This window comes from Monodon monoceros, unplaced genomic scaffold (assembly GCF_005190385.1).
Source record: "Monodon monoceros isolate NGI ecotype Baffin Bay Population unplaced genomic scaffold, NGI_Narwhal_1 Super_Scaffold_3, whole genome shotgun sequence".
Taxonomy (NCBI): domain Eukaryota; kingdom Metazoa; phylum Chordata; class Mammalia; order Artiodactyla; family Monodontidae; genus Monodon; species Monodon monoceros.
This window is the reverse complement of record NW_021703780.1, coordinates 33,157,816-33,180,240: the sequence shown is the minus strand read 5'-3', so window position 1 is coordinate 33,180,240 and position 22,425 is coordinate 33,157,816. Positions and strand designations below refer to the sequence as shown.

The 22,425-nt window shown below is 49.1% G+C and overlaps 2 protein-coding genes across 4 annotated transcripts in view; one reads left to right on the top strand and one right to left on the bottom strand.

The window, feature by feature from the left end:
- Positions 1-11,844, bottom strand: part of MED20 (mediator complex subunit 20) — a 64,516-nt gene extending 52,672 nt beyond the window's left edge. Inside the window, exons 1-4 of one of the 3 annotated variants that reach the window (XR_003796795.1) lie at positions 11,734-11,844; positions 8,524-8,678; positions 4,567-4,820; positions 2,356-2,626 (exon numbers count right to left, since the gene is read on the bottom strand). Coding sequence is in view for 1 of the 3 variants with exons in the window: in XM_029243890.1 (XP_029099723.1) it covers positions 2,411-2,626; positions 4,567-4,820; positions 8,524-8,678; positions 11,734-11,747 (639 nt within the window). In the remaining 2 variants the exon portion in view is untranslated. Of the gene's footprint in view, positions 1-697; positions 2,627-4,566; positions 4,891-8,523; positions 8,679-11,733 lie in introns of those variants that run through there. The other 2 variants (XM_029243890.1, XR_003796796.1) reach the window with 2 other exon arrangements.
- A 180-nt stretch (positions 11,845-12,024) lies between these two features.
- BYSL (bystin like) lies at positions 12,025-22,157 on the top strand. Its single transcript, XM_029242054.1, has 7 exons — positions 12,025-12,550; positions 15,751-15,901; positions 18,462-18,600; positions 18,917-19,050; positions 19,641-19,801; positions 19,907-20,009; positions 20,507-22,157. Exons 1-7 carry the CDS (start codon positions 12,283-12,285, stop codon positions 20,850-20,852), a joined length of 1,302 nt encoding a protein of 433 aa, XP_029097887.1. The 5' UTR covers positions 12,025-12,282; the 3' UTR covers positions 20,853-22,157.
- Positions 22,158-22,425: the final 268 nt, after the last annotated feature.

The window sequence follows — 22,425 nt, the reverse complement described above, 5'->3', positions numbered from 1 at the left end:
TTTACTAGCTGAGTTTAAGTTTTTTTCATTTTTAAAATGAGGATAACCATGCCTCTTTTCCCTTTATACAAATGCTCCTCAACTTTCATTCAACCTGAACTTTCAAAAACTGTACACCGACAACCCTAAACTACTCTTGAAAGCCCCATTCAGACTTACATACAAAAGCTGGATGACATTTGGGCCCTTCCCACTAGTCACCAGTTCAGTTTTAGCAACTTTGCTAGTGGAGTTGAATTTGTTAAATTAAAAAATGTATTGCATTACCCGCCTTTTTTTAGTAATAAGCTTTCTTTAACTGACGGAAAGGACAAAGATGGACAAAAAGTGGCAATTCTTAAAGCCTGATCTGGTGTTTACTGGACTTAAATCTTGGTCAAATGTGTGCTCAAGATAAGGGAAAAGAACAAAAGTGAAGTATGCTGGAAATTTATGAGTGAAGGTTATGTCTAAAAGGCACAGACAGTTAGGGAGTTTATACTACTTTTTTAGTTTTTAAGGAACCCCTCCTTATAATGCATAAGTCTGGGGTTACATTTACCACACTCAATTTCTATATATTTTCGGGAACACATTATGTTCAAAATGCTATCTCATCTCATAGAAAATTTGAGGCAGCCTACAGAAAAATACAAATAGATAAATCTAGACAAAAGCAAACATAAATCAGAAGGCCAAAAACATAAAAAAACTCTGCATTTTATTATGTGTAAATAATATCTAAAACATACCTCCATTTAAAAAAGTAAAAACAAAGCAAAGAAACAAACAAGAAGCCAGGGGGAGGTGAGAACAAGAAACACAAATGACAGGTCCTACAGTTAGAAAGTTGAATTGAGCTTCCTGCCAGCCAAAGCTAAAAGGGAAACATGACCACTGCATGATTCTTGTTACAGAGGCTTTAGATCTGAGCACTTAGATCTGAAAACAATTTCTCTTTAGGTGCCTTCAATGAGGGACAGTATCCTTGAGGACAATACTGCAGTATGTACATTAATATATTTCCTAAGACCATCTCTGTGTATCTAAATGCTAGCTGGACTGAACATTTCTGCAGCAGGAGTGGGGTAGGCAGACAATGTAGGTCAAATGAGCAGCTTGGAGGCTCAAATGAGATGAGAAAGAGCTCAGGAAAGCATGAAGCACAGTGTGAGTACGAGGTCTAACCCTAAGCTCTGGGCGCATGAGAACTGGAGAGGTCTTGATGCTGAGACTTAGGCAAGGCGTGTGGAAGTGACTTCCCGTGTGACTAATCCAGCTAAAGTGGCTCTCGCATCAGCCCTATCACAGTCCAACTCATAAACGAATGGCTTGCTTACAGGGGTACTCTCTGCAAAGTAACAGCCAAGAACATTCCTGGGCACATCCATTGAGCTCCGTGTAGCAGAGGCTACTAACTGGGTCCCCACATCCATTTTCTCCTTCATCTTTTAGTCACAGAACCCCCAGAGTTTTAACTGGGAACATGACCACCCAAATAAGAGGCTCTATGTCCCAGACTTCCTTTCAGCAAGATGTGGCCAGAGTGATTTAAGCAACTCCAGGTCATGTCCTTTAAAAAAGAAACTGCTTTCTCTCTCTTTCCCCAGTGGAATGTGGACATGGAGCCAATGTCTACTTTGACTCACCCAAGGACAACACCCTAGGGGTGGCTGAACAAGACAGAAGGAAACCAAGTTCCTGATAACCCTGTGGAGTTCAATCTGCCCTGGACCATTTGATTACCTCTGTACTATTAGAAAAGAGAAAAATAAACTTCTAAGAGCCACTGTACTTTAGGTTCTCCTTGTTACAGCACCTTAGCCTGTGCCTTAATATAATTCACAACAGAATGGAAAGATGTCCAGAGGAAGACTTCAAAGGACTCAGGCAACACCCTAGAAAAGTGAACTCACAATTCGCTTCAGCAAAGAGGTCAGAAAATGATAACCATCAAGTAAGCTGTGCCTCTTACTCCTTTTCCAGGAGGGGCCCAGCCACATTCTTTGAGCAGAGGGAGAGGCCTTTATTACAGCCCAACCCAAACACAACCTGCAGCCTGTCCACTGTGGGCCTGGACCAAATCCCCAGTAGTTGGCAATACAGACTGCCTTCCCCACCCTCACGAGGCAGGGACACCCCCATCCTATCTTTTCCCCTAGAGCAGGAAAGCTCCAAACTTCTCCACTCTTCGTAATTACTGTTCTTGAGGACAGGCCAAGTCCAGCTGAAACACCTGTCGGGGGCTGTGTGTGAGGGTCAGGGGAGGGGAGTCCAGAGCCCCAGAACAGAAGCCACAGCTGGGAACTAGAGAGGGAGGAAAACCTTCCCGTTTGGCCTGGGTTTCTGGGGTCCAGAGGCCTGAGGGTGCAGCACCTGCTCCTCCTGTGGAGTCCGCCTGGCGACAGCTCAGCCGGGCAGCTGCCAGTCACTAACGGATCCCCGCCACCGGCACCTGCTGCTGCTTGCGGATCTTGTTGAAGAGTTCCATGTACTGGACCATGGTGTCTGCTGGGCTGTAGACAGCGTCGTGCCTGTTCCCAAACACAGTGGGAGCCCCTGGGGTGTGGCTGCCTAGAAAGCTCTGCAGGAACTCGAGCAGCAGGCTCCAGCAGTCGCTAGCTACCACACAGGGGCCATACTCCACCTGGGGACCAGAAGAACAGAGACGGAGGGTAAGCGAGGGCCAGGACAGGTCGTCTGCTTCTCGTGCGCCTCTTGCCCCCCGTGCCCCTCTTCCCCAACCCTGAGGCAAAGACACACACCTTCTAGCACAGGGCTGCCCCGCAGGAAATATCCAACCCAAACACCAGGGATTCGACACACCCAGCATAGTTCCCTTTAGGCTCAGATAGTCTCATCTTTTTTTTTTTTTTTTGCGTTACGCGGGCCTCTCTGCGGAGCACAGGCTCCGGACGCGCAGGCCCAGCGGCCATGGCTCACGGGCCCAGCCGCTCCGCGGCATATGGGATCCTCCCGGACCGGGGCACGAACCCGCGTCCCCCGCATCGGCAGGCGGACTCTCAACCACTGCGCCACCAGGGAAGGCCCAGATAGTCTCATCTTGGGGTTATCAACCCACAGTCCTACGCACAAGACCCAGAAGCAGATTTAGGACCCTTTGAATTATCTCAGAACTGTATAGTCCCAGCTATGCTGGATGCAGATTCATGGAGAGCTCAGGAAAATTCTGAGAGAGAAAATGAAGAGCAGGAGACAGAGTGAGTGTGTATGAGTGTGTATGTGTGTGCGTGTGTGTGTGTGTGTGTGCTGGGGGGATCAGTAGAGGGTAAAGTAGACACATGCGCTCATAAGTCACTTCAAGACCAAACAATACTCCCTAAGTAGATAAAACCTGGGCTCTGACCCTAAGAAATAATTTCCCAACCCATGTGACAGGGGCCAAAGGACATCTATCTTAGGCTTTCTCATTTTCCTCTCCTAATTTTTCACTGGAGAGATGGCCGGGGAAATTACTGGTAACCATAAGGAGAAACAAGTAAAGAAACAGCCAGGCTGTGTTTGTACTCAAAAGTTGGAAACGTGAAGGATAAACAGACTGGGTTTCCAGTGGGTCTCGGCAAATGCAAGGTGTATCACAAATGAAAAGGGTCAGGAAATCCTGGCTCTAGAGGTCCCTGGAGTGTCATAGCAGTAATGACCACTAACGCCCTTTTCTTCACTTGGGGTGCTCCTTAGGGCTGACCTATCCCCGGTTTCTATATTTTAAGTCCCTCCTTAAATGCTATTCCTGCAGGAGGCATCACACTCCCCAAAGTCAGCAGTGCTCTCTTTGGCCTGAACTCCCAGAGCAATCTGTGCCTCTTTTATGGCATTTCTTATAGACTAACTTCAAAAACAGTTTGTGTGTTTGGGCCTTGCTCTTTTACTAAATCGTCAGTTTTCAAAAGGCAGGCCCTGTAGCTTACTTATTATTTTGGGGGGGACCATGGTAGATTGCAGACTCTCACTGGTCCCAAAGCCAGCTACTGACACACTCCGTCTTTTCAGTGTATACGTCAAAGATGAAGTCATCACACACACCATGAGAGTAGACAGCATGTCAAAGGGAAAGGCACATCTTTGCTTCACAACTTTTTTGGCCGTGGCGGCTTGTGGGATCTTAGTTCCCTGACCAGGGATTGAACCCAGGCCCCAGCAGTAAAAGCACCGAGTCCTAACCACTCGACCACCAGGGAATTCCCATGCTGCACAACTTTTCCACCTCCCAAAAGTTAACTGCACTGAAAGTTGCCCTGGTCTGCTGCAGTCCTTGTGATGGGTGACTGGTCCCTCCACATCAGAATTCACCTGCTCCCACCGCCCTCTCCGACCATCCCTCCCCTTCTCCAGCAAGTCAGCCTTCCTAAGCTCTCTACCTGCTGAGAACCCAGCTTCCCATTCCTATCTTGGGCTAGAGAGTCCCTGAGTGATTAAAGAAAGGGTAAAAGACGCAGGGAGAGGAAGCACAGTGGCTCTGTGGACAGGAATCAGGTAGGTAGAAACATCTGTTTGCAATCAGGGGCCGTGGAAATCTGCAGAGCCAGCCCCTTCAGCACATATGCTCCTATTTCACCGAGGTCTTACCTCCACGGAGATGCCTCGGGCACTGGGCCCCATTGTAACCGTGCCCACCTTCACTAGGAAGTCACAGTACTGGTAGCGGGTGCCCCGGGTCTCAATCTTGCTGGCCTTGGCACTCTGGAAAAAGCCCTTGAGCTTCACCATGAGCACATCAAAGTTGGTGTCAGCAACAAGGCAAGGGCCATTCTCAAAGAGAGCGAAGCAGCTCAAAGGGTACTCGGAATTGTGCATCACATACATCAGCTTCCCGGCCTGACCTGCAAGGGACGGAGATGCTACTCAGTATCAAGGCCTTCGTCAGCAAACCGCGGAGTAGAGTCCAATGCGCTGAACGAAGCCAGGTGGCAATCGAGCATCACCTCAACGGTCCTGGAGGGCGGTGGAGGGAAGCCCCTCGCCAACAGCCTTTTCCAGATAGGAAGGGAGAGGAAAAGGTGGCATGTGATATAACCCACCCGCTCTACAGAAAAAGGTGAGGGGCACATGGGGAACTTCGACAGTGGATAATGGTTTAATTCTTAAGTTGAGTGATGGGCTCACAGATGGATGATTAAGGATGATGACTAATAACTCAGAGAGGATTTACATATGGTCTTTTGTACAGACAGGTATCACATATTAAGGAAAATAAAAGTAACAGCATTTGAGCACACCAAACGAAGCAGCTGCTCTTTTCTGTCCATCCCTACCTTCCTTGGCCTCCTCCCTCTTTGAAACATAGGAAGTGGCCCCACAGAAGAGTATCTGAGCACGAGGCTGGAAAGGGAGGCCAGAGCCTTCTCTTCCATGCCCAAGTTCATTTAAAAAAAATTTTTTTTAAACATTTTAAAAAATATATTTATTTGGGGCTTCCCTGGTGGCACAGTGGTTGAGAGTCCGCCTGCCGATGCAGGGGACACGGGCTCGTGCCCCGGTCCGGGAGGATCCTGCATGCCGTGGAGCGGCTGGGCCCGTGAGCCATGGCCGCTGAGCCTGTGCGTCCAGAGCCTGTGCTCTGCAGCAGGAGAGGCCACAACAGTGAGAGGTCTGCGTACTGCAACAGGATGCGGACTTCTTGGTTGCGGCATGTGGGATCTAGTTCCCCAACCAGGGATCCAACCCACAGCCCCTGCATTGGAAGGCAAAGTCTTAACCACTAGACTGCCAGGGAAGTCCCCGTGCCCAAGTTCAGACTTCACCCTGAAGGCAACGGGGAGCCTCTAGAGAATTTTAAGACATCTAGCCAGCTTGGGAAGCAAGCAGCACAACTACAGCACAAAGAACTCAGGATCTAGAATCACAAGATCCAGTTTCAAATCCCACTCACCCATTCCAGTTTCTGAGAAATGAGTTTTCTCACTGATTACTATAGGTTTCCTGCAAGAAGGAAGGAAAGCTGTATAGATTTTTAGTTAAGTAGAAAATGGAAGAAGGCAAAAAATGGGAAGCAAGGTTTGTTCACTACAAGAGTTAATGGACAGACTGCCACAACCCCCAATATTTATTAAGTACTTAAACTATCCCCAACACTGTGCCAGGGTTTATGAGGCACACAAGCAGAGGGCTTGGCCCCTGGCCTCAAGAAGCTGACAATCTCACTAAAGATAGGTGGAAAACTCTTTAGAAGACCATAAAATGAAAGTGCTTGCCTGGGAGAGACCAGAAGTCTTGAGAAGGAAGGAAAGACTTCAGGGAAGGAAGTGATCAAAGTGGGCAAGAGTCAGCAGGAAAAACTTTCATGGAAAAACCAGGTTATGAAGAGAGGGTGGGATTCAGGCAGGGATGAGAGCGCAGCGATGAGAAAGAGTGAGGAGACAGGTGGGGGGCGCTGTGACCTCTACACAGGCCTCCACTGTGCTGCCACTTCCTGAACACACCAGGCTCCACACCAACCTCCCCCCACGCCCTCCCCACTGCCTGCTGCAAATTCACACCTTTCACCTGAGAAATCCAGTTCAAAACATTTCAACCCTCCAGTAAAAAGACATCCAAAGCCAATCTGGCATTCTGTTCCTGTGCAGACTCACTGTGATTACATGCTTAATTCACACTACGGGAGTCTGCAGGTGTTCTTACCGTCTCGAAAACAGTCGAAAGGCAACTAAAGATTTGGGGCGCAGATCAGCAGCACCAACCACCACTTGGGAACCTGTTAGAAATGCAAATTCTCCGCCCCACCCCCTACCTACTGGGTCAGAAACTCATGAGGGGTGGGGGGGTCGATCTGAGGGATAACAAGCCCGCCTTCCCACCCTCCAGGTGATGCTAAAGCTAGTCAGTGGGAGAACTTCTGACCTAAAGGCACGGAGCCAGTAAAGCAGCAGAACCGGAACTCCAATCCAGGCCTTCTGAGCTCCCTCCATTCTACCCCACTGCCTGCTGAGAATGTGCTGTTTCTCCACCTAGACTGTAGTTCCTTGAAAGTAAAGGTCTGATGAGGAAGACAGAGCCCAGGCCAAAGAGCTTCTCAGAAGTAGCATGCTATCTTACGTCTATATACAAGTGTTTTGTTTTCCAAATGCTTTCATAACCGTTCTCTCTTTTGACTCTTTGTGTTCCTCCTATTGCAGTCAAAACACATGTTAACACTGCAATTTTACTGATGATGAAATTCAGTTCAGTTCTTAGCTACCATTTACTAGACGTTTATTCCATGACAACCTTTGTTCTAAGTGCTTTGCATGTATTAACTTATTTAATTAGCACAACAACACTAGGAGGTAAATACTCTGATTATCTTCATTTTGCAGATAAGAGAACTGTATTGGGAAGGGTGCAAAAAACATAGCCCCCACCAGACAGTTTCATTAGAGGGGATTTAATACAGGGAATGAAGTACAGGGGTTGGAAGAACTGAAAAATCGAATGGACCGGTGAAGCCACCCAAAGATTAGCAACACAGGGAGCCACTACCATCCCTAAGGCTGGAAGAAAAAGAGAAGATGTGCTGTTACGAGAGCCAGGAACAAGGGCTGCTGAACAGGAGCTAGAACCAAGGAAGAAACAACAGCCAGAGACACAGCCCAAGGCAGAGGGAGAGGGAGAGAGAGACTGTGGACTCTCTTTCTTCCATCCTCAAATCTTCCCCCGTGCCTCTCACTGGCCAAAGATAACTTACAGGAGGCCTTGCAAATGTAGTTTGCAGGAGAAGTGCAGGGAATGGATCCCTGGGGAAGCAGGCAAGTGACCAGCATAAGAACAGTCACAGGTTGCGGGAATAACCTAAAGTTGCAGTTAGTTGTGGCAGAGCCAGGACTCAGTTGTCTGGTTCCATGACCTAGGCTCTTAGTCACTGTGCTATGGAACCGTCCAAAATCAAGTTACTACAGAGCCAAGACTAAGAGAACCCAGGTTCCCTAATTCCTATCCAAAAATCCTCTACCTCCCTAACATCACCAACCACAGCCCATCTCACCTTGAAATGCATTTAAAACAAAAGCTGTTTCACTGATCAAGGTTATGCTAAGGAGGTAGCCAAGGCCACTGGCTAGGTGTGGGAAACAGGAAGCCTTTCTACACAAGTTCCCAAAACTCTAAAGCTCCAAGAGAATCATATGCAAAGCCTTCTGAGCCTCAAAGGAGTCTTTCTCAATTTTAAGGGTGCATGAAGAACATCTGTGGAGCTTATTATAATGTAGATTATGACTGATTATCAGTCAGTCGGTAAGCGGGGGTGGGGGTGGGGGGGTGCGCCAGGAACCTGCACCTTTAACAAGTAACCCAGAGGATTTTGAGGCAATTCGTCGGTGACCAACACTCTGAGAAACACTGTTTTAAAAGTGCAAAGTGCAGAAAGACTACAACACAGGCCCAGTCTAAGAGATGAAGTCAAAAATTAATGAATTCGGAAACTCAAACTCATCTGCCGCCATGTCCACGAATACCACCCTCAGCAGAAGAGCAGAAAGGTTTCAATGAACTTGAATGTCTATTAACTCCACGCCAGGTTCCAGCCATCCCATAGACCCATCTCTCACTGACCTTGGCTGCCAAGGGTAGAGGCAGCCGTGTGGTAGGTCTCACAGTCCACACAAAATGTTCCTTGCTTCTCTGCTCCAAGCATCTCCAATTTCCGGGTGAGGAGCTCCACGGTCTGCTGGACACTCTTGCCCTCGGCCACAGGCATCTGGGACACACTGGAAGGGAGAGGACCAAAATCATCATGCACGTGTACTCGAGTCACTCACTCACCCGCAGAATCACAGCTCATCAGGGCCCGTAGTTACCTTAGACACCATCAATCCAGACCTCCTCATTTTAAAGACAGGGAAACAGAGGCCCACAGTCCCTGAGAGCTTTGCTAAGAACCAGAGCAGGTCTCAGGACTCAGGTCTATGGCAACAGCATTTCCCGAGTGTGGTATGTGTGCCAATGTTCAAGAGAAGATTTTAGGTGGCATACAGACTGAGCATGCAGTAACACTGAATTATACGACGAGAAAGGGATTTCCTCTGCGTTTCTTTCCGCTCTGACTACATCAAAGACAAAGCCTCAACTTGGGGTTATTATGTTCTTACCAACTCTCTAACACTTTGCACGTGGGCTGTCCAGCACAGTAGCCACAAGCCACATGTGGCTATTTACACTTAAGTGAATAAAACAAATGAAAACTTCAACTCCTCAGCTGCACACTACCCACATTTCAAGGGTTCGACAGCCACACATGGCTGGGGGCTAGTGTACTGGGTAGTGCTGACACAGAACATTTCCATTGATGCAGAAAGTTCTAAGGATCCTGGGATCAAAGAGGAAGCAAGCCTCAAGTTTCTAATCTTTGGGAGTGAGAGGCAACAGTACGTACAAGAATTTAACCAAAACAATGAAACAAGAAGTTATTTCCAAGATTTCCTTCTATGGTGAGTGAAACTGGCTTCCCCTTTAGAGTGGTAGGAAACAAGCACTAGCTATGTGCCATGCAGTGTCCAAAGGCCTTTAGATAAATTAACTCTTTGAATCTTCACATCAACCTTATAAGATATAATATTATTATCTCTTCATTGTCAATGAGGAAACTGAAGTACAGAGGGGTTGAATAACTCACACAAGGTCACAAAGCTTGGTGTGGTGTGGCGTGACCAAACTTCAAAGCCAGGCGAGCTGGCTCCATATCCGTGCTCTTAACCAGTCTACCAGAATGCTTCCCCAGGAATATAGTTGTCTGTTAAAATACTTTTAAGGAAAAGAAACAGAATCCAAAGAAGACATTAATAAATAATAGTTCAGGGGATTTCCCTGGTGGCACAGTGGTTAAGAATCCGCCTGTCAATGCAGGGGACACGGGTTCAAGCCCTAGTCCGGGCAGATCCCACATGCCGTGGAGCAACTAAGCCCGTGCACCACAAATACTGAGCCTGCGCTCTAGAGCCTGCGAGCCACAATTACTGAGCCCGCGTGCCACAACTACTGAAGCCCGCGTGCCTACTGACGCCCACGTGCCTAGAGCCCGTGCTCTGCAACAAGAGAAGCCACCACAATGAGAAGCCCGCACAAGGCAATGAAGAAAAGCCCCCACTCACGGCAACTAGCGAAAGCCCACGCGCAGCAACGAAGACCCAATGCAGCCAAAAAATAAATTAAATAAACAAATAAATAATAGTTCAAGTGCTACATGACAAAATAAAAATCATAAATACAGTCATACGTGGCTGAATTTGGGGAGACACTGCATTGCTTTATGATCAATCATAATCAAGTAAATGAAGCTATAAAAATAGAGTCCTACTGTTGCTAAAAAATTGTCACTACTCTCCATCAGAAAAAGCACTGACAAGCGATGATGATGCTTATGTGCCTGCTTCTGAAATAAAAGAGAACCCCTGGGACTTCCCTGGCAGTCCAATGGTTAAGAATCTGCACTTCCAATGCAGGGGGCGAGGGTTTGATCCCTGGTAGGGGAACTAAGATCCCACATGGCACAGCGGAGGCCCCCCCAAAAAAAGAATCCCTAAGGTAATGCTACCGGGGTCAGAAGTCCTAGAAGCCTGAAAAAGTTGAGAAGCATCCCAACCGACAGAGAGCCCTTTCTCTCTGTCTGCCTTCTGCACTGAAACAACAGGGTTCCATGCCTCTGTGCAGCAAACTTTTTTTTTTTTTGGTTGAGCCCCGCGGCATACCAGATCTTAGTTCCGCAAACAGGGAGGCACGGAACTCTTAGTTTCCTGCAGTGGAAGCGTGGAGTCTTAACCACTGGACCGCCAGGGAAGTCCTCAGCAAACTTTTCGTTCACGTTCCTCACATCGTTCTTACACTAAAGGACTTCGAAGGAAACTCATGATGTCAACTGCAGGAAGCAAATGTGCTGACAAACCTGCAAGACCTGGGCTACAAGGAGGACGAGTTCCCACAGGCTCTTATATGAAAAGCCTAGAGCCACTGACTTCAGATACCCTGGCCTCTAGTCCTCTCTGACCAGAAAGATGCTCAAGATATATATATATATATATATATATATATATATATATATATATATATATATTAAAGCCCTGAAATCTAGCATTTTGGAACTAATGCCTCCAAGAAAATTAGGCCCATATTTTTCCCTGCCACACTGACTTATGTTAGAGATAATAAGTCCATAGAAACTAAACCAACCATGTAATTAAACATAGTAAGAAACAGGTCCTGAAGAAGTGATGTACCTGGAATCCCAATCTCCTAATTCCCGATAGCTTCTTTTTTTCCTCTAGACCCAAGATCTTAAAATGGCCAAACTAGGACCATACACAGGCTGGTGTAACCGCATTTAGTGGCTGTAGGGAGAGGCAGGCGAAAACCTTAAAGATACTGTCTGCCTGTTGCCTATCCCCCACCATCCAGCCCTGCCTGCAAATGGGTCCTAGTCCCGATATCCTACTTCCGACCCTAAAGTTCCACCCCGGGCAGTACTATGGCCTCACGGGCAGCAAAACGTACCAAGAAAAAGGGAAGGAGGTACACGACAATTGATGGGTTCTTAAGATAAAACCTTTTACCTGCCGCCTTCCAGGAGGAAGGGGCGCATCTCCGAGGGAAAAGTCCCGCAGATTCCGCAGCCCTCACGGTGGCCCCCTCACCCACACAACACGAGGACATCTTGCTCAGCTCCCGGGGGGCGGCGGACCCTGGTCCCGATCCTCCTCCCGGGTACACTGGAGGTTCCGAGGGCCTTCAAGACCCCAAGACCCGCCCCCACAAAATCCCTTGAAGTCCTACCAAGTCACTCCCATGGTGTCGGGCCAGGATGATGGGAGGATCAAACAACTGAAATGCAATACTCTCCGGCAGCTCACACGAGGTGAAGCAGCCCAGCTAATGCAAGCTCCAGAGCAGGGAGACGCTCCGGAAATAACGTAAAAACAGAACGCCCAGTCGTCTAGCTCACGAGGAAAAGGGGCGTGTCTAGGCGCCCCAGTGACGTCACTGCCTGACACCACCACCCCACGGCTTCCCGTTCGGGGAATTTCCGTTCGACTGGGAACCCTGAGCCTAGATCCATGAAGCTAGGAAAGCGTGGCTCGGACTGCCACCACTTAGAGAAGCCAACATTAAATGCAATGAGTTTATTCGGGAGTCCAGCTCCAGGACCCGTGAGCTCTTTTAGGCGATGGGGCGGCGCTGGTGGCAGTCCCGGCCTCCCAACGCGAGGGGGCGCTGTGAGCTCCGTGTGGCATCTTGGGCGCTGGGAGGTTACTGCGCAAGCGCATTCAGGGCTTTTTCCTCCATCTACACGTGTGGAACTTCCCGGCAAGGCTCTCGAGAAAAATGCCCAAATTGAAGGCGGCTCGCGGGGCCGGGGGTCTGGAAAAGCATGCGCCCCTGGCCGAGCAAATCCTGGCTAGGGACGCGGTGCGGGCAGGGGCCCGGGAAAAACGACGGGGTCGTGGAACCGGAGAAGAGGAGGAAGAGTACGTGGGACCCCGGCTGACCCGACGGATTTTGCAGCAAGCGCGGCAACAGCAAGAGGAGCTCGAGGCCGAGCATGGGACCGGGGGCAGGCCCGCGGCGCCGCGGGAGCGCGCCACGCGGCTGGGTGAGTGGCCGGGGTGGGTACGAGGAAGAGGGTGGGTAGCTGGGGTGGATGGCTGAAAGGTTCCGGAAGGGGAATAGCTTGGAATAGAAAAACAGGGGGCCGTATTACACTGTTGCAAAGGTAATGGAATGGGACACCCAGCCCTGAGGTGGAATGAGGGTGGCCAGTGCCCTCCACTCCCACTCCTAGTTTTAGGCACTCGCTTTTAGGCACCCCCAAGGTTAGGCCAACAGGATGTGGTTGCTCACGCCACTAAGTTCTGCTAGTATTTATCTATTTGTTCTGTAAATACTTATGGGATGTCTACTATGTACATTCCACTGTGCTAGGAGTTTAGATGGTTTAGGTTAAAAAGTAAACAAGATAGACGAATACCTGACTTCAGGATCTTACAATCTAGCCCAGGAGAGAGACGATGAAATGGACAATTAGAATAATGCATTTCGTGATAAAGTGTAGTTTCTCTGATAACAATTGCATTAGTCTTGGGGGTCAGGCTTCCCAGATTGCTTGGCCTTTGTGCTAAGACCTGAGAAGTGGGGAGTGCTCTGAGCACAAAGAACAATATTGATTAGGGGCTAAAGAGGGAGAGAGATTAATTAAAAGGTGGTCAATTTTTTTCTTATTAGGCTGGGAGTGTTGACCTCCAAGTTGCTTAATCTGTTTCTCGGCTGTCATCTTTCATTTGTCCTGTGAGCAGTATTCGCAATGGAACACTAGCCTCCTGACTACAGTATCTTTACTTGACTTCTAAGACATCACATACCTACCTGTTTCACAACTTCCTCACCTCTCAGTAGCCTTTGCTGGCTCCTCTTTTGCCACCAACCTCTTGCAGTGGCATAGGGTTCCATCCTTGGACCTCTTGTCTTCACTTCTGTTCACTGCTCTGGTGCTATCATCAGTTTCCAGGTTTAAATACCATGTATTTGGTAACTGCTTCCCAGTTCATATTCTAGCCCTGATCTTTTCCATGAAACCCAGATTCTTATATTTCAGCTACCTCTTCAGCCTCTCCAGTGTGAAGTCTGAGACATCTCAAATTTCACATGTCCAGAACAGAAATCCTGACCATCTTGCCAAACCTCCACCCACAGTCTACTTCGTCTCAGTTAATGGCATGATGTCCTTCCATTTGCTCCAGACAGAAACCTTGGACCTCTTCCTCACTCCACGTCTGATCTATTAGGAAGCCCTGTTGACTCTACCTTAAAAATATATCCAGAATCAGATCACTTCTCACCATCTGGGAGCAGCATCCTGTTCAAACCACCATGATCTCTCACCTGGATGATTGCAGTAGCCTGCTAATTAGTATCCCATACCCGCTACAGTCCACTCAGCTCCACAGCTCGAGGATTACAGTGGTCTACAAAGACCTGTGTGATCTATGCCTTTTGTCAGTCTGACCTTCTCTGCTTCCCCTAGGCCTGCTCTGAGCATTCCATTAAAAATTGCAACACCCCCACCCCTGTCTCCACACTCCAGCTTCTCTCTTCTGCTACGTTTCTTTTGTCGTGGCATTTGTCTTTTTTAAACGTAATATATGTCATATTAGTTCATCGTCTGTTTCCGCCATTAGAATGTAAGCTCTGTAAGGGCAGAATGTTTTTGTTTCTCTTGTTCGCTTATATTCCAGCACCCAGAACAGTGCCTCACTTATAGCAGGCACTCGTTTGCTGAATGAATGATGGTGAGGTAGGTCAGAGCGAGAGCTACAAACGACTTGTAGGCTGCCCTAAAGACGATGGGGAGCTATTGGAGACTATGGGGACCAGTTAGGGGATTGTCGAATTAATTCAGGCAACAGGTGATAACTGACCTAGGCTTTGACGGGGGCGTGAAGGCTTTAAGAGGGATTCTGTGAGGTACAATGGAATAGGACTTGGTAATTGATTGGATGTTTTGAGTGAGGGCAGGGGACAAGGCAGGCCTGCTGCCCAGGCTCTGGCTTAGTATTGGCTGGATGGTGGTGCTATTTACTTAGATGTGGAACACAGTGAGTAGTGTAGACCTAGGAGGGAAAGGGAGTGAGTGTGGTTGATGACAGGTGAAGGTTGAAGTGCCTGTGGGTCATCCATGACCCAGCTCTACAGGAGGCAGCTGGAGTTAGGGTCTGGAGCAAAGGGAGGTCCACCTACAGGTACAGATTTGGGAGTTGTTAGCATGTGGAGACCAAAGATCCAGTATGTGTTCCCCTCCCCCCTTGTTTAGCTTTTATCACACAGTCTCTGTTCTTAATGACCTGTTCACGTGTAGCGTTTTATCTCCCCACTTAGATTATTACCTCCCTTTTCAGACGCCCAGCCAGTTGTAGTCTTCCGATAATCGGTTATTCAGATGGGTTGGTCTGTTGAAATCTGAACTCACTGCCCGGCCTCACTTTACCCATCTAGCCTTATTTCTTGCAACTGTCTACACTCTTGGGTTTTTTTTTTTTTTAACCATTGATTATACACTTTTAAATTTTTATTTATTTATTTATTGGCCGCACCACGCAGCTTGCAAGATCTTAGTTCCCTGATCAGGGATTGAACCCTCGCCCTCGGCAGTGAGAGCGCAGAGTGCTAACCACTGGACCACCAGGGAATTCCCAACAGACACTCTTGTAACGAGGCCCTCTTGCCAGTGTTGTTACCCAGGCCTGGAAAACACTCCTTCATTTCCCATATTGCCTATCCAGAGCCTAACCATCCTCTGCACTCATGTTCTGGGTGCCTGTGGTATATACCATTTCTGCCACTCATTTTGGCACATAATCAAGCCCTACCATGCGTGTAAAAGAGGTGAAGAATGCACAGTCTAGACCTAGATTGCCTGCCTTAGGCAAGTCACTTACCTTTCCTGTGCTTCAGCATCCCCATCTGAAACTGGGTATAATCATAGTACCTATTTCTTGGGTTTATGATGGTTACGTACAGTGTTTAGAAGAGTTCACGCTATATAACTGAGTATAGTGTGTTAACTGTTATTTACTACTATCACTGTCTCATTGGTTCATACGTGTACATTTTGTTTCTCAAGCAAGAGTGTGCGCCCCCCCGGGGACTGGAAGGTAGCATTTGCATCACCTGTTTCACTTTGCACGTCTGTGTCTATTACAAGCCAGCCCTGGACCATATACATGATGGTTAACCTCTGAATTCCTAAGCCATCGCTTACCTTGCTCACCCATTTCATCTCCCCTCTTCTGAGTCCAGGAGTGCCACAGGATGGATCAGATGACGAGGAGTGGCCCACTCTGGAGAAGGCTGCCACCATGACAGGGCCAGACTACCACGCAGAGGTGGTTGTGGACCCCGAGGATGAGCGGGCCATTGAGATGTTCATGAACAAGAACCCTCCTGCCAGGTAGGGCTGGCATGGCCTGGGATTTGGGAGACGGGTCCTGGTAGCAACTTTATAGAGAAGAAACTTTATATGCAGAGAAGCGTGTGTCCTGGCAGTGTTTTGATTCCACACCTTTGGGAAGGGCCTGAGCATTGCGAGTTGTGGGGAACCGCCTTGACAAAAGTGGCCCATCCTCAAAGGACTGTTCTTAATAAGAATGACCCAGACTCAAAATACCTCCTCCCCCCTCTGTCTGCCTGCCTTAGAACTGCCTGGATTACCTGGGCAAACAGTTGCAGGCCTTGTTCTCTCTCTGGGTGATCTGTCCCATTGCATTTGGTCTTGGTATGCTCAGTTTTCTTAGTGGCGAGCTCAGTTTCCTTGGCCACATCTTTTTCATACCCTAAGCTTCATTTTATCCAGGGTTTTCCAGCCCCAGCACTACTGCATTTTGGGCTGGATAATTCTCTTCTGTGGAGGCTGTCCTGTGCAATTTAGGATGTCTAGCAGCATCCCTGACTTGTATCCACTAGATACCAGTAGTGACCGTCCCCCCAGCTGTAATAACCAAAAATTGTCTCCAGACGTTGCCAGATGTCCCCCAGGGGGCAAATGCACCCCACAGTTAGAACCGCTAACTCATTCTCATCTGTAGTAAACGGTAGGTCCAAAACATGCAGGCTTTTAAGCTCCTGTGTTCAAACACCAGAGCCCGTGGATTTTGGCCCAGGAGAGGGGAGTCTAGGATAAGGGCCCTCGACCAGTTCATTCTGACCATGTGATGTTAATGTGACATTGTTCTTGGTTCTTCAGGTTCTTGGGTTCATGCATGTCTCATTGCTAGTAATACTGTGGGAAGGCAGGGAGGCTGAACGACAAGTTCCATGGCCGTGTATTTGAGAGGCAGAATGAAGCCGTGAGCCCCTTTCCCAGTGTGACGCGCAGCAGCTGAGGTGGATGTTACAAAGTGCGTGCTGGTCCCACCAGAGAGCCTCTCAGGTTCCCACCCAGCGGCTGTAACTCCTCTTTCGCAGCCCATTCTGACAAGCTTGGCAAGATGGTTTTCCAGCTTGTTGTCAACAGAAAAGTAAAGCTACTAGGAACAGGGGCTCCTGACAGTCTTGAGGGGTGACAGCTGGCATCTTCAGAGAGCAGGCTAGACCCACGTGAGCTCAGCAGTCAGAGGCCATTTAGTTTGGGGGCACATACGTACTGTAAGGTGCCTGACCTTCAGAACCTGAAAGACCAGGCTTTGACTCTTTCCCCTACTCGTGAGCTGTGCGACCTTGGGTGAGTTACTAACCCCTCTGCATATCGGTTCCCATGTCTGAGTAATGGGAATAACAATACCTCGCGTGGGTGTCACACGGACAGTGTGAGGGCACATCTGGAAAGTCCTGCCCTTGGAAGACAGGAGCCATGTTTGTTTTGTTTTGTTTTAATTAATTTTTATTGGAGTATAGTTGCTTTACAAGGTTGTGTTAATTTCTACTGTACAGCAAAGTGAAGCAGCTATATTTGTACATATATCCCCTCTTTTTTGCATTTCCTTCCCATTTAGGTCACCACAGAGCATTGAGTAGAGTTCCGTGTGCTATACAGTAGGTTCTCATTAGTTATCTTTTTTTTTTTTTTTTTTTTTTTTTTTGCGGTACACGGGCCTCTCACTGCTGTGGCCTCTCCTGTTGCGGAGCACAGGCTCCGGACGCGCAGGCTCAGCGGCCATGGCTCACGGGCCCAGCCGCTCTGCGGCATGTGGGATCTTCCCGGACCGGGGCACGAACCCGTGTCCCCTGCATCGGCAGGCGGACTCTCAACCACTGCGCCACCAGGGAAGCCCTAGTTATCTATTTTAAGGAGCCATTTTAAATAGACTTCAGCAGACCCTGAAGACACCTTTATTGCACCAAAGCCCAATGTAATGATAATTCTGAATCATCACGGTCTGATTGTGCTTAAGGAGGCTGGGAAAAAAAGATCTTTCACCTTGGACCTCTTTCCATAAACTTTAATAAATTAAAAGGGGGGTAAGTGTGTGCCATCGTCTCTCCCTAATGATCCCAGCTACCAGAAATCTCGGTATATAATTGAGGTGTGTCTGGTACTCTGGAGAGGCCAGACCAGGGTTTTATAACTGGAGAGTCCTCAGCACACTGGCAGCATCTGGTGGATGTGTTTGAAATAGGAGCACTTGTCACGAACTCATTACTCCTATCACTGATAGTTCCAAGTAGAGTACGTACGCTAACTTTTTTACTCCTCATGTTGACTTTATGAGAGTAGGTACTGTTGTTATCCCTGTTCTACGGGGGAGGGAGCAGAGGAGCCAGGACCTGAACCCAGGCGGGTTGACTTCAGAGGCTAGGTTCCTCGCCTCCACACGCGACTGTCAGCTCCATCCTGAGCTGAATGACTGACTGCCAGGTCTTCTGTGCTGGGTTGTTGGGCCCAGAGGGGACTGAGATCACGTGTCCCAACAAGATTGCAAGTTTTTCGGGGCTCTCAAGGGACTGCGTGGAGAGTCAAGAGCTTCCTGGACTGAGAGCACGGCACTCCCACCCATTCCCTCCCTTTCTCCCAGACGCACCCTAGCTGACATCATCATGGAGAAGTTAACTGAGAAGCAGACGGAAGTCGAGACGGTCATGTCCGAGGTGTCAGGCTTCCCTGTGCCCCAGCTGGACCCCCGGGTCCTGGAGGTCTACAGAGGGGTCCGGGAGGTAAGAGCTGAGAGGAGAGCTGTGATGGGACTCCCTCACAGGGGCTTTGGGTGCCCACATCTCTCGTAGAAATAAGGCCTGGTGGCTGAGAGCGGGCTCAGGGGTCAGAGTGCCTGGCGCCAGGGTCCTGCTCTCCTGCTTACTTGACTCTCTGGTCTCCGTTTCCCCACTGGAAAATGAGGATGATAATAGCACCTCCTCACAGGGTGGTTGTGAGGATTGAGTTAATGTATGAAAGGCACCCAGACAAGTGCCTGGCACCTGGTAAGCATTGTGTATGTTAATGACGACGATGATTTTACTCTCTCATCATCAGGTGTTGTCTAAGTACCGCAGTGGGAAGCTGCCCAAGGCATTTAAGATCATCCCTGCCCTCTCCAACTGGGAGCAAATCCTCTACGTCACAGAGCCTGAGGCCTGGACCGCTGCTGCCATGTACCAAGCCACGAGGTAGAGCAGATGGGGGTCAGGGCTGCTTTGGGTCTCTAGGAAAGGGCTGGGTGTGGGAAGGACAGGCTTCCCTTCCCTTTGCCATTACATCCTAGCTTTGCCCCCACAGCGCTGTCTTAGGCTTCTTTATGTCATCATTTTCCCAGCTTTTTCTGTTTCCTGTTTTGGAGCCGAGACCCTGTTAAGAATATCCTGTGATGAGTTTCCAGGGGAGAGGCTCAAAACTACAAGGATACAACCCTAGGGTATCAGGGTGGCCTCAAAAGTCTGTGGCTCCCCAGGCATGCACAAGTCCCTGGTGACAGCAGGACAGAAGGGACCCATGATGGAGAGGGGAAGGTGAACAGCTGGGTACCTGTCTGCCTGGGAGAGCTCTGGCTCACCCCAAAGACAGACAGTGTTCACCCCGTTTGGGTACATCTCGTAGCCCCTCCTGTTCCCTCTCTCCTCTGACCTGGGTGTTGCATGCACCCAGCTCACTTCACACACCCTCCGATCTCTTGCATGTACCATCCACATTGATATTTAAAAGGCCAGCTCCAGACTGTCAGGTGACCTGGGATCTCCCCCCTTTCCTCCAAAAACACTAGGATTTTCGCCTCTAACCTAAAGGAACGTATGGCCCAGCGCTTCTATAACCTGGTCCTGCTCCCCCGGGTGCGAGATGACATTGCTGAGTACAAGCGACTCAACTTCCACCTCTACATGGCACTGAAGAAGGCTCTATTCAAGCCTGGAGCCTGGTTTAAAGGTGGGAACCCAGGAGGCACTTACGAAAGGGAGGGGCTGGAGCTCCTGCAGTACCTCCTTTCTCTCACTCTGGGCTTAGAGTGACTGCCCTTCTGCCCCTCCCCAGGCATCCTGATCCCGCTGTGCGAGTCAGGCACCTGTACCCTCCGGGAAGCCATCATCGTGGGCAGCATCATCACCAAGTGCTCCATCCCTGTGTTGCACTCCAGGTAGTGTCGGTGGGGGTGGAGGACCACTGGTTGGCGGATCTCCGCACGGCAGAGTCCCAGGACTGGGGTTGGGGGGGTGCAGAGTGGGGAAGGAGCTAAGCATAGCCCTGGGTTTGCAGCTCATTTAAGCCAGTGGGTGTATCGTTACTCCACAAGAATATCAGTCCCACAGGAACAAGGTCCCAGGGCCTGGCACATGGTAGGTGCTCAGTAAATAGTTGAATGAATGAAAGAATGGGGAACATGGGAAGAAAGTAAGTTAGGGGTGGAGATCTCAGTATGTTTGGACCTATTCTAGTTGAATACTGAGACAAGCAGTCTGAGCCAGACGTGGGGATTTGGCGTGAGTCAGCGTAGTGCTGGTAACTGGAGTCCAGGGAGTGAGATAGGGGAGGTGAAAAGAATGCCGGAGATTCCCCCTTTAGGGATAGCACAGTGTAAGGGCCAGAAAAGGAGAAGCCTTCCTCCAGCGTTTCCCTACCTCCCTTCCCCACTAGTGCAGCCATGCTGAAAATCGCAGAGATGGAGTACAGCGGTGCCACCAGCATCTTCCTGAGGCTGCTGCTGGATAAGAAGTACGCGTTGCCCTACCGGGTGCTGGACGCCTTGGTCTTCCACTTCCTGGGTTTCCGGACGGAGAAGCGTGAGCTGCCCGTGCTCTGGCACCAGTGCCTCCTGACTTTGGTCCAGCGCTACAAGGCTGACCTGGCCACAGAGCAGAAGGAGGCCCTCCTGGAACTACTTCGGCTGCAGCCCCATCCCCTGCTGTCCCCCGAGATCAGGCGTGAGCTTCAGAGTGCCATCCCCCGAGATGTAGAAGATGTTCCCATCACCATGGAGTGACGAAGCAGTGCTCGTCCTGGTCTGCAGGGCATGGGAGGACACCAGGATCCCTGCTGCTGACTAAAGGTGACACTGAGCCTTTATAGCTGAAGACCCAGTTCAGGGCCACGAGAGGTCACGGGCCTCTGATTCCCCAGTTCCTGACAGGGAGAACTGAGTCTGGCCGGCTCTCTCTTCCATTCTAGGCCTGCATCCTTGCTCAGCTCTGGGACCTGACTTGAAACTCCACAGCCTAACAGTCCCACTTGCCAGCTGGGGGTTGGAGTGGGTACTTTCTCTCAGGCTGTTGTGTCAGTTCACTGGGAGGTAGATAAAAACAAAAGGCAGGTATTTATTGAACTTCAGTGTTTTCATGTGGTGGATGGAGATCTTTCTGCTTTCCCTCTTTTGTGGAGGTGGGCACTGCATCCCTGCTCCTGTGTAGCAGTGGTTTCTTCCCCGGTTTACATGGGAGCCGTGCCCCCCTCAGACAAGTTTGTTTCTCGAGGCTGTACCCACCCTGCCCGCCCCTAGAGGGCACAGCCTTTGCCTTCCCCTGACACAGGCTACTTTGGGAGAATGCCAGCAACTAGGAGGTTGTTCACAAGATGGTCTCAGGTGTGGTTGGAAGAGCTAGGAGAAAGCACCTAGAGGAAAGTGGAGATACAGAGGCGAGAAAGGTCAAGCCTGGGGTCACCACCAGACCAGTTCCCTAACTTTCTTAGCTAATGAAAGCTTTAGACCAAGGGTTGGCAAACCAGGGTCACATGCCTGTTTCCTTACGGCCCGTGAGCTAAGAATTTTTACATTTTTGAATGGCTAGGGAAAAAATTGAAAGAAGGATATTTTGTGATAGGTGAATATTATATGAAATTCAGATTTCAGTGTCCATAAATAAAGTTTTATTGAGATGCAGCCACACCCATCCATTTCCAGGTTCTCTCTGGCTACTTTCATGCCACAGCAGCAGAGGCGAGCACAGTCTGGCTAGAACCCTTGTTACGTGCTTTGGAGAATGTGAATTTGTTCCAGCCTAATTACTGTATTTGGGAGGAATTTGATCATAAAGCAGATTTCACATTTATATGCAGTTTTGTCTTTGAGAAACACTAGGTGAAAGCAGGAAACTGTACCCAGCTGAGCTGAGCCAGATGATACACAGAATGCACATACCTCAGACATGTGCTAGCGACACCAGTTCACCTTGCGGGTTGGTACCACACCCACATCTGGTGTCACAACCCGCCTTCCACATCCTTCCGACCTCCACTTCCACAGCAGACTTCAGGTGTTGTTTGTTTTTCAAGATAAAGGGCCATGTTTATTGCAGTATGTGTTTTTAACCATTTAATGTGTAAAAGCACTATCTTTCCTTTTTTTAAAAGACAAGTATCCCTCATTAAGTATGAGTATAGTGCCTCAAGCCCCATTTTCCCCATAAGCCCTGTGGTTTTTATTGTGCAATTTTGCATGGTGCAGTGATTTTTAGGAATGCATAGGTCACATTATGAAGCAAAACTGACTATATCTGGGGCAGAGACCATATGGCCCACAAAACCTAAAGTATTTACTCTGGTCCTTTACAGAAAAGGCT

What these genes read in the sequence shown, in the direction of transcription:
- BYSL (XM_029242054.1), top strand. Translation starts at nt 12,283, where the DNA reads ATGCCCAAATTGAAGGCGGCTCGCGGGGCCGGGGGTCTGGAAAAGCAT. An exon ending in GCCTGGAGCCTGGTTTAAAG is followed by an intron (nt 19,802 to 19,906) that starts GTGGGAACCCAG and finishes GCCCCTCCCCAG; the next exon opens with GCATCCTGATCCCGCTGTGC. An exon ending in ATCCCTGTGTTGCACTCCAG is followed by an intron (nt 20,010 to 20,506) that starts GTAGTGTCGGTG and finishes CTTCCCCACTAG; the next exon opens with TGCAGCCATGCTGAAAATCG.